General features: G+C 37.6%; 1 protein-coding gene across 1 annotated transcript in view; it reads right to left on the bottom strand.

The window, feature by feature from the left end:
• LOC137655086 (uncharacterized) overlaps nucleotides 1-10,323 on the bottom strand; it is a 37,369-nt gene extending 27,046 nt beyond the window's left edge. The window contains exon 1 of the mRNA XM_068388981.1: nucleotides 10,186-10,323. Within this exon, the coding sequence (XP_068245082.1) occupies nucleotides 10,186-10,249 (64 nt within the window). The 5' untranslated portion in view covers nucleotides 10,250-10,323. The remainder of the gene's footprint in view (nucleotides 1-10,185) is intronic.
• Nucleotides 10,324-16,798: the final 6,475 nt, after the last annotated feature.

Here is a 16,798-nt window from a genome sequence, read left to right as displayed (position 1 = left end):
TATATATATATATATATTTATCCATTCATCCATCTATTCACCAATATTTAGAATTTTTAAAGATATATAAGTATATACAGTACATACATCTATTTGTTTTAATTTTTCCATGTATTTTTTTTCTCCTTATCAATTAAATTTGATAATCTTATAGTTCTTTACATCCCGATTTTATTTCGAGCCAGCCCTGTGAGAGTCAAGCTTGACTCATTGGGATGGTAAAACTTCTTTCTTTAATGGTAATAATAATTTAGCAGTCTTGATCAGACCACCGATCCATTATCGTGTGTTGACGGGTGTTTGCACCTCTACATTCCCTGGACGCATCTGGGAAGAGCAGGTACTCAGGGGCCGGACCAGGAGCGGTACCCCTTGTAACAAGTTGGAGTCATTGAGAGTCTGAAGCAAAAGGCCATGGAATTTGTACACTTTGTTGAATACTGCTTCTTAAAAAGAATTTCTGGATGAAGGATGCACTAGGACTTGAAAGTAAGCATCCTTGAGATTGATTGTCATCATGAAGTCTGAGGCCCTGATTGCCCTGTATCTGCTTTCTAGTTAAAGCACTCTTAGATGAGGTGTGTCTGAGGGAAGCTACAGAGCTTTTCCCTTGGATGAAGTGCAATTAGATTTAGGTGGAGTGTCTAGGAATGGACTGATGAAACGCTTATGCGAGAGACGTATGAGATAGAGAGCATCTGTGCACTTTACTATCTTCCTCTGAAGAGGAAGGATAACAGAGAATTTGATGAACAACTCTACAAGCGTGCTTCAAAGAGCTACTCTCCAAAAGAGAGCTTCTTCATCTATGGCGATGGTCAGGCACTCGCTTTTCAGACATTTCATCACTGGCCTTTCACGGGAAGACTGCCTGGGAGAAAAATACCCCTCCAAAAGTGGACTGAGGCTATTACAGGTTTTGCTACAGACATTGAAGGTCTGATGTCCTTCAAAATCGGGGCTGCAGGCTGCTGTCTGGCTGCAAGGGTCTGCTTAAGTCACTTCAACAGGGAACCACTTAACCCTACGCGGTTCACATTACCAATAAGGCATTTTCCTTTGGGAAAGGTAAAGGATCCCTCTGAGAAGGAGGCCCCTCAATTACTCCAAGGGAAATGGTTGGTCTTACTCAAAGATTCAAAGGTCACCTCATTTTTACGACTGAACGCCCTAAGACATCAAAGAGAAGGGATGGAAGAGAGAGTACTTGGGGAATGGGGGGAAGACCCCGATGGAGCAGAGTCCCTGTTAGACTAATATATCTGACTTTTGCTATACTTCTCCCATTGGAAGGGGGACCACTTCCGATACTCATCACAGGTCATCCTTGACTGCATGAGTGCACCCTGCCCGAAGGACACAGCTGATGAGGATCCATTTCCATGGTACTTATAAACATACCAGAGGTCTTCAGGGACTATTCGAGTAAAAGTGCAATACAAGAAAGCTAATATTACTATGGGGAGTGCATGAGTGTGTGGGTGTTTTATTAGCAGCCTTTTTTTTCAGGTGTCCAGAAGAATCTCTACGTTGTCCTATTATAATAAATCAGCTGTTGCTAAAAATTAAAATAGGACCAGTTGTAAACTATTTTCAAGTCGCTCCAGGGATCTTCTTAAAAACTCTCAAGACCTATTTTGGAAACTACTGGAATGGCATATTTTCTCGTCTTCTTATTCATTCAACTTTTTAGTCGCTAAAATTACATTCTATCCAGAAAATATTATTATTATTATTGTTATTATTATTATTATTATTATTATTATTATTATTATTGTTATTATTATTATTATTATTATTTAGGTAGTAGATCCATTTTAAGGCAACTTTTGTTTATGACAATGGTTACTTCAGTAGTATTAATATTGTATTCTATCTTCTCAGTACCTCTTAGTATCTTTTTTTCCGATTTTTTTTATTCAGCCAGTAATTGGGAAAAAGTAATTTCTCGTAATAGTTAGACAAATTTATGATAAGTCACGAATCGACGTTTTTAATGCAGAGTTTATAAGTCAGATAAAGAAAAAACAGCAAGCAGCCACAGATTTTGAGAGGTTCACTTCCCTTCCTCAGGCTCTAATGGCCGGAACGATTATCTTGATAGCAATCGTCGCTCATGGAGAGAGGCGGTGAATTTACATTGGCCACCTTGGGCGGTGTGGGCTGTCAGTGGCGTGGCGATTCATAATTTGCTGAGACGTTCGTCGAGAGTGGCCAAGTTTCAGTCAGATTGCCGTGCCATTCACTCATAAGCCATGAGTCACCATCTTGGTCTGTGACGGCTGGGCTTTGATTGGTGAAAGTGCTCACCGAGAAGGTATCTGTACTAGGCGGGCTGTTTAACGCTGATCAGAGTTGTCTTGATTAGAGATGTCTTGATTGGTGGAGTCTATTCTTGGTGTGTTGTTCCTACCGCAGGAGGAGAAAAGGAACATCTCTTGTGTTTTATTAAGTGATTGGTTCTCCCAAAGTATGAGGACAGCTTCAAATATTCTTAGTCTCCTGCTGTCTGGAGTGCAGTTGATGAGCTTAGTATTCTTGATGATCTCACATTTAATGTTGTTATTTTGGGGAATCTGGAGAGCATATACTGTTTTTACTCTTTACTGTAGATTGCAGGGCAGTATTGCATGCTTCATATCTGTGTTTATAAATATAAAGAAAAAAAATAAGATATATGCAATGCTTGTTTTGTGTGAAGTAGTGATGGTCTTTCAGTCTTGAGCTAACGGGATCACAGACACGGCTCTGACCACTTACTTACACAATTCTGACAACAAACTTAGGTTTCTTGCCGAGTCTGACCGTTTGTTAGTCAAATGGATGTAATATACAAGAAAAATCACCTACATACCTCACAATCACATCTCTCATTGTTTCTGATTTTCTCTGCCCTTGACTGCTTGTTTGTCCCTACCTCCATCTGCCTGTCTGTTTCTGCTATTTTGTCCCTGTCGGTCAGCTTGTTGTCTGTCTCCTCTTGTATCTTTTAGTTACCATGTGTGCAATATGTACCTGTCTGTCACAGCTATTTTGTCCCTGCTTTTTGTCTGTCTTTTTTTGTATCTTTTAGTTACCATGTGTGCAATATGTACCTGTCTTCCTCTATCTGTTTACCTACCTCTTCCTCTCTCTTTCTTAGTTATGCCAACCCAAAAACTATTTTGTCTTCATGTACAAATTCTTGGTTTGCTGTGAGCAAATAACTGAATATAATATAATAATCACATAAAATAAAAGATTTTGTTTTGTTTTTTATGAAATGTGGTATTTCATCTTGTCAGATGCTGTATTGAAGTAATTTCATATCACGTTGGTATACTAAAAAAAATGTTTTTGCATTATCAGGTGTGTTGGCTTCTGATTAGCTTTATTATGAATTACTTTTAAAGAATATAATATAACTTTGAAATAATACTGCGGTGTGCTCTAACAATGAATGTTAGACCCAACTTTGAAAATGTTGTACACAAAATGAAACAGTTTCAAGGTAGTCACTGTGAAAATGCCTTGAGTTCTATAATTCATTCTAGTCTTTATTTCAATTTTGGCCCTTGTCATTCCAATTTTAATACATAATTAATTCTATTAATTCTATAAATCACGGAAACCTGTCGGTGAAGTAAAGAAAAGCGAGTACTTGGCATTGAAAGAAACTTCTATTTCTGGGGGTGATCAGATATACAAATAAATGGTCATGTCTTATTTGACTTGTTTTATTTTCTATTTAAAATTTATCCAAATTTTATGTGCAAGTATTGTGAAGAATTTTTCTTCACTTCTTCCTCACTTTGTAGTTACCCCTTAAACCTTCGCTCCCACACTTACTTTATTTTTCTTCACTGAAACATCGGGAGAACTATTTTAAACCAACTAAACTTGTTGACAAAATCATACGTCATGTTCGTGACGTCACAGCCTAGAAACGCACAGTAAAAGCCTTACGCCGGAGTACAATGGTTCTTTCCTCAAACTACGTATGTCAAAATAAATTACACTGGTTTTTAATATAATTTTAATGCTGCTGACTTAGATGCAGTGTATATCTCTTAGTACCAATTAGGGTCTGTTAATTTCACTTATTGAATTTCTAGCAAACCAGAATTGGTAGGATATTTGTATATGTATATTCCCTTAGAGCAGCAAGATTTCTCTAAGTATTTTGTACAAAATCCTTCCTCCTATTCCCTCCTTACAACAATATATTGCCCTGCTCTAAAGTCTCAATATGGCACCTCCGCTGGGTTACCCTACACCCAATGACCGTCACCTGTTTTGGAAGGTGAAGCCAGGTGAACCCATGCGACCTAAGGGTTGCCCCATTCGCGCACGAGCAGCTGTTGTGACCGGGTGACCGACCTGGTCAGTTAATCCGTGTATCTCTGGCTCCCCCCCCCCCAACTCGACTCCCACCAAACAAAAGAAGACGAGCCTGGTAAACGCTATTCTACCAAAAGTGAGGACTCCAGGGGTTGGCCAGTCAAGGGTGCTAACTGCGCAAACTATTCGGTCAACAGCAATTGAATCGAACAAGCTATAACAGCCATTTGAGGACAAGAGCTATTTTCCAAGTAAGGAGTGCAGGTAAAAACACGTGGCCACTAATTTTCCCCCATTTTAGCTTAGATTATTTTGTACTTGATTAAGGTTTAGCTGGCTGTTACATATTTCGGGCTGTGTGCGTTGGATTGTGTGTACAGATTTTGCATATCACTTTTTCTTTTGAGACTACCACAGTCTTGGGGTCACAGGACCGCATGTCCGACCCCATTTCAATCATTAATCATTACATAAAACCACGAGTCTATGCAACCATATTTTCTATTACTTTGCATTTCTTTTTATCATATTTTGTATTTTTGATCTTCTTTACTTCGTGTTCAGATGTCTGTTCCTTTCAATGTATATTTGTGTAATAAAGCAAGATTAAGTCAATCACAGCTTTGTAGTTTTACTCCATCATTTATTTGACTTTGTCTATTATGCATATATAATCTCAGGACAGTATACCCGATACATTGCAAGGAGTAAGTCTAGATAACTAAAGAGTAATAGTGTGTTAACGAGTGACTTAGCATTTAATCTGTGCTTCGAAGGTAAAGATCCATATCTTTAAATTTTACTTTTCACTACATCACTGCTCCCATCCATTGTTATTGTCTCAATAATTACTTAACGTAAGATTCCTGTCCAGCATCTCACTGGGGTCCCTGGGACGGAGCTGAAAAAGAGCCTAAGAGTGTAGATGACCTTAGACCTGACAAAGCCAGAGTAGGCCATCAAATTACCTTTATTTCACGTGTGGAGTTTTCAGGCCTCTGGACAGAGTACAGGTTTTTGCATTTAGAGTGATGGTTCGTGAACTACGTCATTAAAATTATTAACAGGGCGTTTGTGCCCTGAGTGATGGCGCTCCTTTTTCTCCCCTGCTGATATTTAGGAAATGATGTAGGGAGACTTTCCCGGCACAACAAGTTCCCACTCAACAATTAAACAAAAACACAAAGTTTTCTCCACAAGTATATATAAACTTGTAATAAAGGGAATAATGTTAACTTGAAGACAATTACAAGTAAGAGCTAGTAAGTAAAGTATTATTTTATAAATTCACACATTTAGGGTCGCTGGTCCAGGTTAATACTGTAGTTAAGGTCATATCAAAATTAGTTCTAGAAACACTGTTCTGAACGGTAGCAGTATACCCGTTTGCACATTGTGACAGAATACTGTCCGCTGAGCAAGTTCTGGTTTGCTGCTGCTCAAAATATGTTAAACCATCGGTAATATTTTAGATGATGTAAAGAGTCATGTCATTATGGAATCATTTTAATTAAATTTTTATTGATTATTTTCTTAGTGAATTTACTTAAACTTATTAAAGTTATGCATTTATGAACAGATGCGGTGTCTAGTGTCTCAAAACCTGTTTTATAATGTTTGAAGACTTAAATATTTATGACGGAGGTATGACTTCATTGGTTCCAGAGCGAGGTCTCTGGTTCAAAATCTAAAATCAATTCCACTATTAAGCTTTATGATCAGCGAATGGTAAATATTAAATGGGTCTTTTCATTGAACATTGTGTAAGATGCGTTACTGATTCATGTCATGCATAACACTGTTTCGTAAATCTTTTAAAACTTCATTTACATTTGACATCCTAGCTGTTTGAGCCTCAATAAAAGAAAAATTATTTTTGGCTAGTTCAAGGTGATTAAAAATTTTGTTTGTAAAATAAGAAATATCTTTACAATATTGAAAATGCGCTGATGATTTTTTTTATATAGTTATACCATTTTGTTGCTATGATGGTCATTTCTCCAACTATCTTAAAGTGATATACATTAGATATCATGCGTTTGTTTGTGTGTTTGTTAGTGAACACCTTCATGGCCACAATTTCAATCGTAGAGTAATGAAACATTCAGGGATTAACTGTTATTTAGAAACCTGGAACTGATTAGGTTTTGGAAGGTCATGGTCAAAGGTCAAGGTCAGAGTCAAGCAAAATGTCCAATTCACGTAATCAGCCATAAGTTTGGACATCATTGTCCTAAAGATTTCATATTGGTTCATATTTGAGTGTATGAAAATCCGTGCCAATTAATACATGTTAAGGTTGAACGTCAAGGTCGAGTCTATGGTCATGGTCAAGCAAAAGGTCCAATTCCGGGCATCAACCATACGGCCACAATTTTAATCGTAAAGTAATGAAACTTGTAGGTATTTTAAATTGTTGTATAAAGATCTGGAAATGATTACATTTTAGAAGATCAAAGGTTAAGGTCATGGACAAGCAAAACCTCCATATCTCATAATCAGCCATATGTTTGGACATCCTTGTGACAGAGACTTTAACCTTGGTTCCTATTTGAGGGTATAAACATCCACACCAATTAAGACATATTAAGGTTAATGGTCAAGGTCAAGCTCGAGAAAAAGGTCGAGAAACAAACTTACGCGGTGGAGGTCTGCGCTCTACTGATTGCCCCTCTAGTTTTCAATTTATTCACTTGGCCAGACAATTGCGAATAAGAATTGTCCTTGAATCATCTTAATAAGAAGAACCCTTAGGGGTTAGGGTCATTAATATATATAGATGTTATTAAATGGTCTTTGCAGCAATGTAGGATCTCTTGTTTAGAACCACCTCTTTTGTCTTCGACTTTCCATTCACCCTCGCTTCCTTTATTTCAGGTCAGTGTCAAAATTGTTTCAGTTTTGACTTCACATAGCAACAGCATGATACCCCTAAACCTCTTGCACCTCGACGCAGCGTGACCTTTTCACCCGAATTCTTCATGGGATTTTGATGATATATTGATTCAGAATTTATCGACGCCCAAGGGGTTATTATTGCATAAAATATTTCCCATTTCACTTATTCCCTGATACTTAGTTTATTTACAGCGAAAGATTTTGCTCTAAATGAAAATTATTGTATCATAAAGGATTTCTCACTTTGAAAGAAATAAACCTATTAGGTCATATTATTGTATTATGAAGGATTCCTCACTTTGAAAGAAAGAAACCCATTAGGTCATATATTATTTTAAAAATGGTTGGAAAGGGGTCTGTTTCCCCTATCTACCATAAAGCCTTATTTCCTAAATTCCTTTCCTCACAAGACTATTTTTTCCTGAAGGATCCCTTGGGCTTATAGCATCCTGCTTTTCCAATTGAGGTGCCAGCCTAAATAATGATAATAATAATAATAATAATAATAATAATAATAATAATAATAATGATGATGATGATGAAACATCTCGCCAGCTGTAAACCGTTAGAAAAGATTGGGTGAGCCCTTGATATGGGCGGGAGACGATGCCTCTTCTTTATAGCGTACATAATTTCACTGAAACTATCATCATATCTCAGCAATAGAAGAATAGATGGGGGTTTGAAGAGATTTCCCATGTTTTGATCTAGGTTATCATAGCCATGGGGTGGGCAATAAATAATTCCCTATTGGCGTTAGACTTGGACCAGTGATCGAATTATTGTTTCGATCCAGCTAAAGTCAAGATCTACATATATCTTTCTTTAGACTTTGGCTTAAGTAAGCATTGAGCTAACTCCTCAATATCGTGGGACCCGTAATGAAAATAGTAAAGTAAATAATTTGGTTATAAACTGACATAAATGAAAAACAAAGAATTTACTCTTAAAGTATTTGCCCATAATAGTATAATAATTTCTAGAGTAATTGAATAAATATATAAACAATTACTTACTTACTTTACTTACTTTGATGGCTGTTTTTCTGGTCCCATACAGCAGGGAAACCCCACTCTCTACAGGACCTCCACTGTCGTTTTACTTTCTTCGTTCAGAATATTTAATGTTTCATATCGAGTATTGTTCATTTGATGTTAAATCGTCACTGTTATATGACTGTTGAAATAAGAAAGTCTTTAGATTCCTCTTGAAAGCCTTAATGTCGTCAATCATTCGAATGTTTCGTGGGAGCTTAATATATAGTCTCGGGGCCGCATATTTAAAGGCTCTGGAGCCGAAAGTAGAAATAAATCTAGGTTCCAACAGTTAGAAGCCATCTGTAACTATTTTAGTGTCGACTCGATTTGTTGGCTTCGTAATATGTTGTAATTCTCTTAAGTATTTTGGACACCCGGTTCTGATAACTTGGTGGGTTATTGAACATATTTTAAAATCAATTATCGCTTTAATCAGCAGCCAGTGTAAATCAATTAGTATAGGGGTGATTCTTTTTCTAGGTGGGACACCTTTTATCAGTGTTTCCCCTCTGTTTATCATGCTTTGTAATTCCTTAAGTTGCACTTTTGGTAAATTGTAATAGATAGAGTTGCAGTAGTAATACAGTTTATCACAAGTTTCTTTACAGAGTTTTCGTGCAGGTACTTTTTATGAACGCAATATTTCTTAGATGATAACCAGCAGTTTTTATTACATTATTTATTTGGGCATTTAGAGACAGGTTACATTCAAGAAACACACCTAGATCTCGAACTTTACTAGATATTGGCACCGAGTCATTATTTATGTTCATTTGAATATCACCTAAGTCTTGAGTCTTGAGACAATAGGTTACTTTCAGCAATCGTTCAGTATAACTAATTCATTCTAGTATAAGCAGCTGCCCAGTACACAACGCGGAAACGAATTTACTGCAAGTGTCGTTTTTAAATATACATCGACGGTTCCCATGCAGTATCTGCGCAACACGTCTTGACTTGAAGGAACACTTCTTGAAAAAACTCCAGCAACAAGATAAGTATGCTTCTCAATGTCAATGTGTAGATTAATATCTTGCTTTGCTTGTAGATCATACAAGGGCGGAAGAGCTTTGCGTTGTTTGGCAAAAAACGGTGAGTGTTCCTTTGTTAAGATAAATTGTGAGTTCGCAGACCAAACGGTTAATTTTGTATCTATGCGATATACTATGTCTTTTTTGCGTTGCAACTGTAAATGATATCAAATTGCGACACCTCATGGATTATTATGGGTGAATTGGGAAGTTTAAGAATATTCTTTATATTTAGAAGGCTTTTATCTCCATACCATTTTAATGTCTCTCTGATTCACTTTAGCGATTAAACAAAATATTTAGCGCCTCGACAATTAACATTCGTCAAGATATGATCATAATTAGTTTTTCTTTTCACTGTTAAAAAACAAAGCTAATCCATAATCTTTGGAGGTTGAATAGCCAAACCAAAAAATCACTAATTTTTAAAACTGAATTGGTTCGTGATTTACTCATTCGTCTCTCTTAGTTTTAGGATATCTGATTGACATTTTTTGGCCTAGCAGCTTTCCATTTTTAGTCCCAATTAAGTTTTGAAGATGGTTTACCCTCTTAGGTGGTAAAATCATGTTTCCATTTTATCTCTCCAATTAGAGTGAGACCGAGGATTGATTCCCCACTGCATTAAGAATATCCGGCCAAGAGTTAATCTTATGGTATTTAGAGGTTAACAATGTGATCTATATAATGTCTTTGTCTAGAAGGGGGAGACTGCTATAGAGCCATGTATAAAAGAAATCAAAGCTGTAACAGCCAGGTATAAAAGTATATGAAATGAATTTTTAAAACTAGGACCTAGAAGAAAAAATACTCTTCAACCAACGCTGTACAAGCAGTACTTATTCCAAGTAAAGATTGACTGACGGCCATTAAGAATGCATACTTATATATTAACTTACCATGAACTTCAAAGACAAAAGCTGTAGCCAGGAACGACCAGAGTAAGATATAATGGACAAGCATGTTGGATTCACGGTTGAGATACCTATATCTAGCCCGTGGTTGGATTACAGAACACCTTTCATTCCACGTCTGCCTGTCCGACGGAACAGCCACAAACTGCTGACCGGCACTGACACCTTCCAGTACCAGACCTCTTTTCTCACGACCGGAGAAAGAAAAAAAAAGACACTGTTAAATAAAATATTTGATGGAATGTTAAGGTTCAGGGACAATCAGTAATGTGATCGTTATTCAAATATGAAAAAAGAAAATGGGCCTTTCATTGTGTCACGGCTTATTTTTTTCTGTTAATCGATGCGGTATGTCCAAAAAGGTTTATAGCTATTGAATCTGATATCCCTGTGCGTGTAGTACGGTGCGAATTTTATTGCCCACATTAAATACTAATCTTATTATACCCTATTTCTAAGAATGTATTTTGGCTTCTCTGTACAACAGATTAGCTCAAATGTGTCAAGCATTTCTATATATTTTATAATTATTTCTCTTTTTCATAGGTTATGTCGACTTAACAATTTCTCTTATTTCTGTGCAATTTTCCAAGAAAGGACACTTGTTGTTCTAGTATTTTGTTATTAAAGGGAGGATTGTAGCTTGGCTAGTATTGTTAATCGATTTAAAAGCTATTAGTAGCTAGGAACATACTAGCAACACTGGACTTCAGTAATCGTTCAAATGACCACTGGATCCTTCCAGCTCTGTTAGTAATCCTCGGGATTATCTACTTTTAAATAAAAATCTGGAAACTAGTAATGGGAAGTTTCTAAAGTTTGTCAGCTTAAAACGAAGGCAGCAATATCACCTCGCTATACTGTTCTATAGCCGCTAATTGCAGTTATTTTTCATCAAATCGAAGTTGTGTGACCTTAGTGGCTTTTCAGATAAGACAGTAAGAAAACTACCACACAAAATTTCAGCTTCCTACGGTTACCTTTAAGAAAAGACTGTCGTTGTAGTGCTATGTCTTAAATTTATCTTTTTGCACTTAATTTCTCCCCACTCCTTTAGTCATTTTGTCATATGTTTTAAGGTGTCTTTATTTCGTTAATTTCTTATCATTTATATACGATTTAAATAGTTTGTGATTAGGGTCGCAGTAATGTATGGTGATTTAAGTATCTTGAATATTGAAACCTTTTGGATATCGGACTTCGGAGGATATGGATTTTTTTTTTCGGGTGCTAACAACCACTTTTTTATTATTATGCTATCCATTCTTTCCACAATACCTGCCTAGACAAGAGCACTATCTCCCCTTCAACATCGTCCCCTGCATTCATGTGTGTGTGTTTGTGTGTGTGTGTGTGTGTGTGTGAGAGAGAGAGAGAGAGAGAGAGAGAGAGAGAGAGAGAGAGAGAGAGAGAGAGAGACTACCACTTTTTTATTATGCTATCCATTCTTTCCACAATACCTGGCTAGACAAGAGCAATATCCTCCCCTCAACATCGTCCCCTGCATTCGAGAGAGAGAGAGAGAGAGAGAGAGAGAGAGAGAGAGAGAGAGAGAGAGAGGACCACTTTTTTTTATCATGCTATCCATTCTTTCCACAATGCCTGGCTAGACAAGGACACTATCTTCCCCTCAACATCGTCCCCTGCATTTGTGTGTGTGTGTGTGTGTGTGAGAGAGAGAGAGAGAGAGAGAGAGAGAGAGAGAGAGAGAGAGAGAGAGAGAGAGAGAGAGATTATACTGCATTCTAACAGTTCTTTCGATCGTATCTAAAATTTCGTGAAACATTAAGAGTACGTAATATTTTCACTTAGAAAAATACAACTCCACTCTAGAATTGAAGTCGGATGCGATATCCATAACTACAGTGATGTATTTAGATATCTTAGTGAATGAATTCGATCATAATCAATATTTCTTAGGGAGAAATATACAAGGTAATTCTGAGTCCGATGACAAGAACAAACAAATGCCATTATCTAATGAATGTAAGTGAAAGGAAAATAAAACTATATTTTCTTTTAATACTTTAACAAGGTTTATTGGGGTTCTTTTGTTTCAAGTCACTTGAGCGGAAGTAATAGACTATTTATAACACCAGTCGTGGGCTCTCTCTCTCTCTCTCTCTCTCTCTCTCTCTCTCTCTCTCTCTCTCTCTCTCTCTCTCTCTCTCTCTCTAAACTTACATGACACTCAATATTAATGAGGGAATAGAATAATTGAGTTTATATAGTAACTTTCATGTCTCAAGTTTGTAGCAAAACTTATTCCAGGTGAGTTTAACAGCTTTATTTGTACGCGACCTTAAAGGCGATTTCACCCCACCCTACTCCGGTGTAGCATTTAAAGTAATTTACTCATAATTAGTACCGGTGTGACACCAAAGTCCCTTCATCAGATTAATAAAGGTGTGGTCCCAATATCGACGTAATTCAAATAAGCGACTTCAGAAATATGTTATAATGTATAAGGGCTTAAATGATTTCCAGACTAGTTTTAATCTAATCAATAAATTATGTAAGACTAACAATTTCACTGTGAGGGAAGCTAATATGTGTACCCAAGATCTTGAAAGGTCAGTGAAGAAAGGAAATAAGAAAATGAATAAACTATTTGGAAGTGATGAATGAAAAATATGAAATATCTTAAGCTCAGTAAAAACGTTGAAATACATCTGCCATATATAAACTATGAAGAGAGACAGGTTAACCTGTTTAACATGAAACAATCGCCGAAAGTTTGAACTTCTAAACCCTAACCTCAACTGTTAGTCCTTTTATTGGATTTTGTCTTTGCTAGATCTATTTTTTAATAACAGAGTATAAAAGCCTCGGGTTTCTTTCTTTTAAGTTTTCTTTTCAGTGTGATACTAATGATATGCTGTACTTAAATTCATGCAGACATCCATGAATGGCTTTCGTGTATGCGTTTTAAGTAAGTGTTTTGTCTTGGCTGTTGTGCTTTATTTAATTTCCTTTTTAGGTTACATTTCCCTTGCTCGATTGACATTTTTCAATCGCTTTCACGTTTGCATCTATCAATTATCATTTGTAGCAAGAACACGCTGTTCTTAACGTATTGTTAATTTTTAATGGAAATTAACATTCATACATATACGATTTTATTTTATTTAGACTTAGATATATACAACACATTCCTTTTAATCTAACCTTAAATTAGCCGAATTTCCTTATAGGTGCATTAGCACAAACAAATACGAACCCTGCCCTGCTCGCACGCAAGCTATCATATGGTACGTTCACCCTTACTTAAATACTATATGTGCACCAGTATGTGCATTGTATGTTTATGCCTATTTTTAAGCACGAAAGTTTGATTTTGTGAGTTGATATTGATAGTAAAACGGTCAATGAGATCGTCCATGATTGTGTTTTTGCCCGTCTTCATACTATGTTGCTTTTGCTATGCCTTACATCACCCGAGATTTCTTATGTTTTTGACCTGGTCCTAAATTTCTGCACAACAGCGGCTAGTGCAGAACAGACGTTGTTTATATAACAATAACTTCTATACCTTTTGAATTGATTACTATTCCGCCTGTATGTATCGAGACAAAAATTGACAAGGGTTGAGACAGGGACACAACACTCCAGCTCAAAAGATATGCTACATTTCTTGGTTATTAAGGAAAAAATTTCAGGTACCATAGAGAAAATATTATGAGCACAATTTTTTTTAATATTAATCTTGTACTAATTATATTTCGTGACCTTTCTACTTAAGTTCACAATGCCAAGACAGTGCGTTCATCGAACCAAGAACCCATTTGACAAGCTCGATTACCAAATGTGGCCTTGGTTCTATATCAAAATGTTTGGCAGACTATAACACTCTGCTCAGAAACACTTAATAGTTTTTTTAATTCACAGTTGATGTCTATAGAATTAAAAATAAAAATTAAGATAAAGCTGGGTATTCTGGAGGAAATGCTTTATATTGAAAACTGCAGATTATTATACTTAACTGTATGATGGGAAAATCTTTCATGAAAATGTTAATTACATCCAATGTTCGAAGGTGCAATTAAACTTGAATGATAGTGTAAAATAGATACCTAATATCCCTAAAACATATCAAAGTATTTACTATATAGGCAGAAAATATTGCAGAAAAGTGTATATGATCAGCTTAATTGTTTTCACGAATCCCATAGGATTTCGGTAAAAAAATTGTACCTTTGCTGTCATTTAAATGCCATCTTTCTTATATCTTATAACTTCAGATGTTCATTGTCCATTTATAAAATACCAAGAAGCAAGGCAAATTGGCTTAATAACGAGAAAAATTAAATTAGATCAGAAAGTTTGCCATAGAGTGTGAATGTTAAGTCTACTATTAGTATTAGCAAAACAGGGCTCAACATCTTTCACCCATCATGGTTGAATGGCGCTAATGTCATACCTGTTGTAATAGCGACAAAGTAGATCTGTGTTAGCCGTAAAATCAAGACATGTCAGTATATTATGTCGATTGAAAACTTCAGAGGCTGGAAAAGAACTATGGTTAACTTGCATATAGATAACAAGCATCCAATAAACATACCTGCATTCAACATTAGATTAATTTGCGAGGAAAAATTGCAAAGCACAATGGATGGCCATTCCCTAGCAGATATTTGGATGCTGCCCACTGAACGTGCCTCTTTGGCACACACTGCCTCAATGAAGCTACCATCCTTCACATTTGGAGAAGCGTTCACCTGGTTCCAGCGTGCTGAAGTCCAATTTCGCATTAAGGTTGTGACTCAGTCAAGCTTCAGAGCAGATTATGTTCTCGTGGCGATCCCCAAGGACACTTTCCCGGAAATCTCCTATTGGTTGTGCGAGCAAGGGAACACCACAATAAAATACGACGCCCTCAAATAAAAGTTCCTGGAGCAGTAATTACTATTGCCAGCTGCCCGCATAGCAAACATTTTTCAGCTCTTTCCACAATAGCTCACCCTCGAGGAAATGACCAGTATTGCTCGCCTGCAAACTGCCGCTGACAGCTATCCTCGTGAAGTAGATGTACTTCGTGCCCTTTGGATAGGCCGTCTACCCGAACATGTACGTGCTGCCATCTCTGATATTAATGTTTTGCGCATGAAGGACCTGATGACCAAAGTCAGTGCCCTTATAGACAGTAACTTCAACACCTTCAAGACTTCCATCAACTCCTCCACTCCTGACGAGGTGGACAACTATTCAGCATTGCCCAAAGCGGACGTGAATGTGGAAGGACACACATCCCCCACGTGACATGCTGGAGCAGCGATAAAGCCGCCAATCACCCTCTACTTGCTCACACCCCCACCAACTACCTCTGCGCCAATTTCCAGATACCCATCGGCCACAGTCATACTGCTGCAAAGATATGTGTAAATGGTTGTCAGTGGCCAAAGAAACTTTTATGTAGGCCATTGCTTGTGGCGGTGACCTCCCCGGTCATTAATCATTTCTTTTCACATGAAGCAAGTATGGGCATGTGATATATGGTAGACACGTGTGCTTGTCGTTCTCTTCTGCCAGGGCCACTATCCAGGATATGACATACTGTCTCAATCTGCCAACATCCGCCTGGTAGCTGCCAATGGATCTGCGATACCTGCCAACGATTATAAAACCCTTGCATTATCATTTGGAAGAGCCTAATATAATTGGATGTTTCTCGTGGGTGACGTAACATTGCCAATCACCGGTGTGGACTTCCTTTCACATTTCTAGCTTCAGGTTAATGTCGCATGCCGCTCACCATCAGTTAGTCACCTGGAATTCCTACTTCTCGACACCTCTCCAACCTGCCAACTCCAATCTCACTCTCCACATTAGTGCACCCAAGGAGGCCAACCCCCACCTGCTTACATCGTACCTAAAGTTTTCCATGCAGAACTTCGTCAAACACCCATGGTTCCCTTGAAACACGGTATTTATCACCATATCAAGAAGACTGGGCTCCCAGTGTTTACCAGATTCAGACATCTGGTACCGAATCGTTTGGCATCCCCTAAACAAACTTTCACCGAAATGGAAGAAATGGACCTTTGCCAAAAGGCATCAAGCCCATGGTCGTATGTGGATTTCAGGTGCCTGAACATGCAGACAGAACAGGATCACTACCTCCTCCCAAACATCGCTGACATGACCTCCTATTTGCACAAAATGAAGGTTTTCTCCATGGTCAGCATCCTGAAGGGGTATTATCAGGTGCTCATGACCCTAGAAGATATCCCCAAGACCCCCATCACTTACACCTTCAGTATATACACCTTCAACTATTCTTGTTTTGGCCTTTGTAATGTCAGGGACAATTTTCAATGTCTGGTGTAGAGCGCCTCTTGGGACCTTCCCTTCTGTGCATGTTACATGGATGACATACTCGTTTTCTCTATCTCCAAAGAAGAACAACTCCGTCATTTACGGATCATGCTCGACCGCCTACAACAGAACGGCCTTGTAGTCTGGTATGACGAAGTATCTTTCTTAGGGCACCCCATCACTCCTGAAGGATTCCACCTCCTCCCTAAGAAAGTAGCAGCAGTTCAGAACTTGCCCTCGACCATCAAATCACTGCAAGAATTCTTGGGCACGACCAAATTTT

The sequence above is a fragment of the Palaemon carinicauda genome, chromosome 16 (assembly GCF_036898095.1).
Source record: "Palaemon carinicauda isolate YSFRI2023 chromosome 16, ASM3689809v2, whole genome shotgun sequence".
Classification (NCBI taxonomy): domain Eukaryota; kingdom Metazoa; phylum Arthropoda; class Malacostraca; order Decapoda; family Palaemonidae; genus Palaemon; species Palaemon carinicauda.
This window is presented reverse-complemented; position numbering and strand designations above follow the sequence as displayed.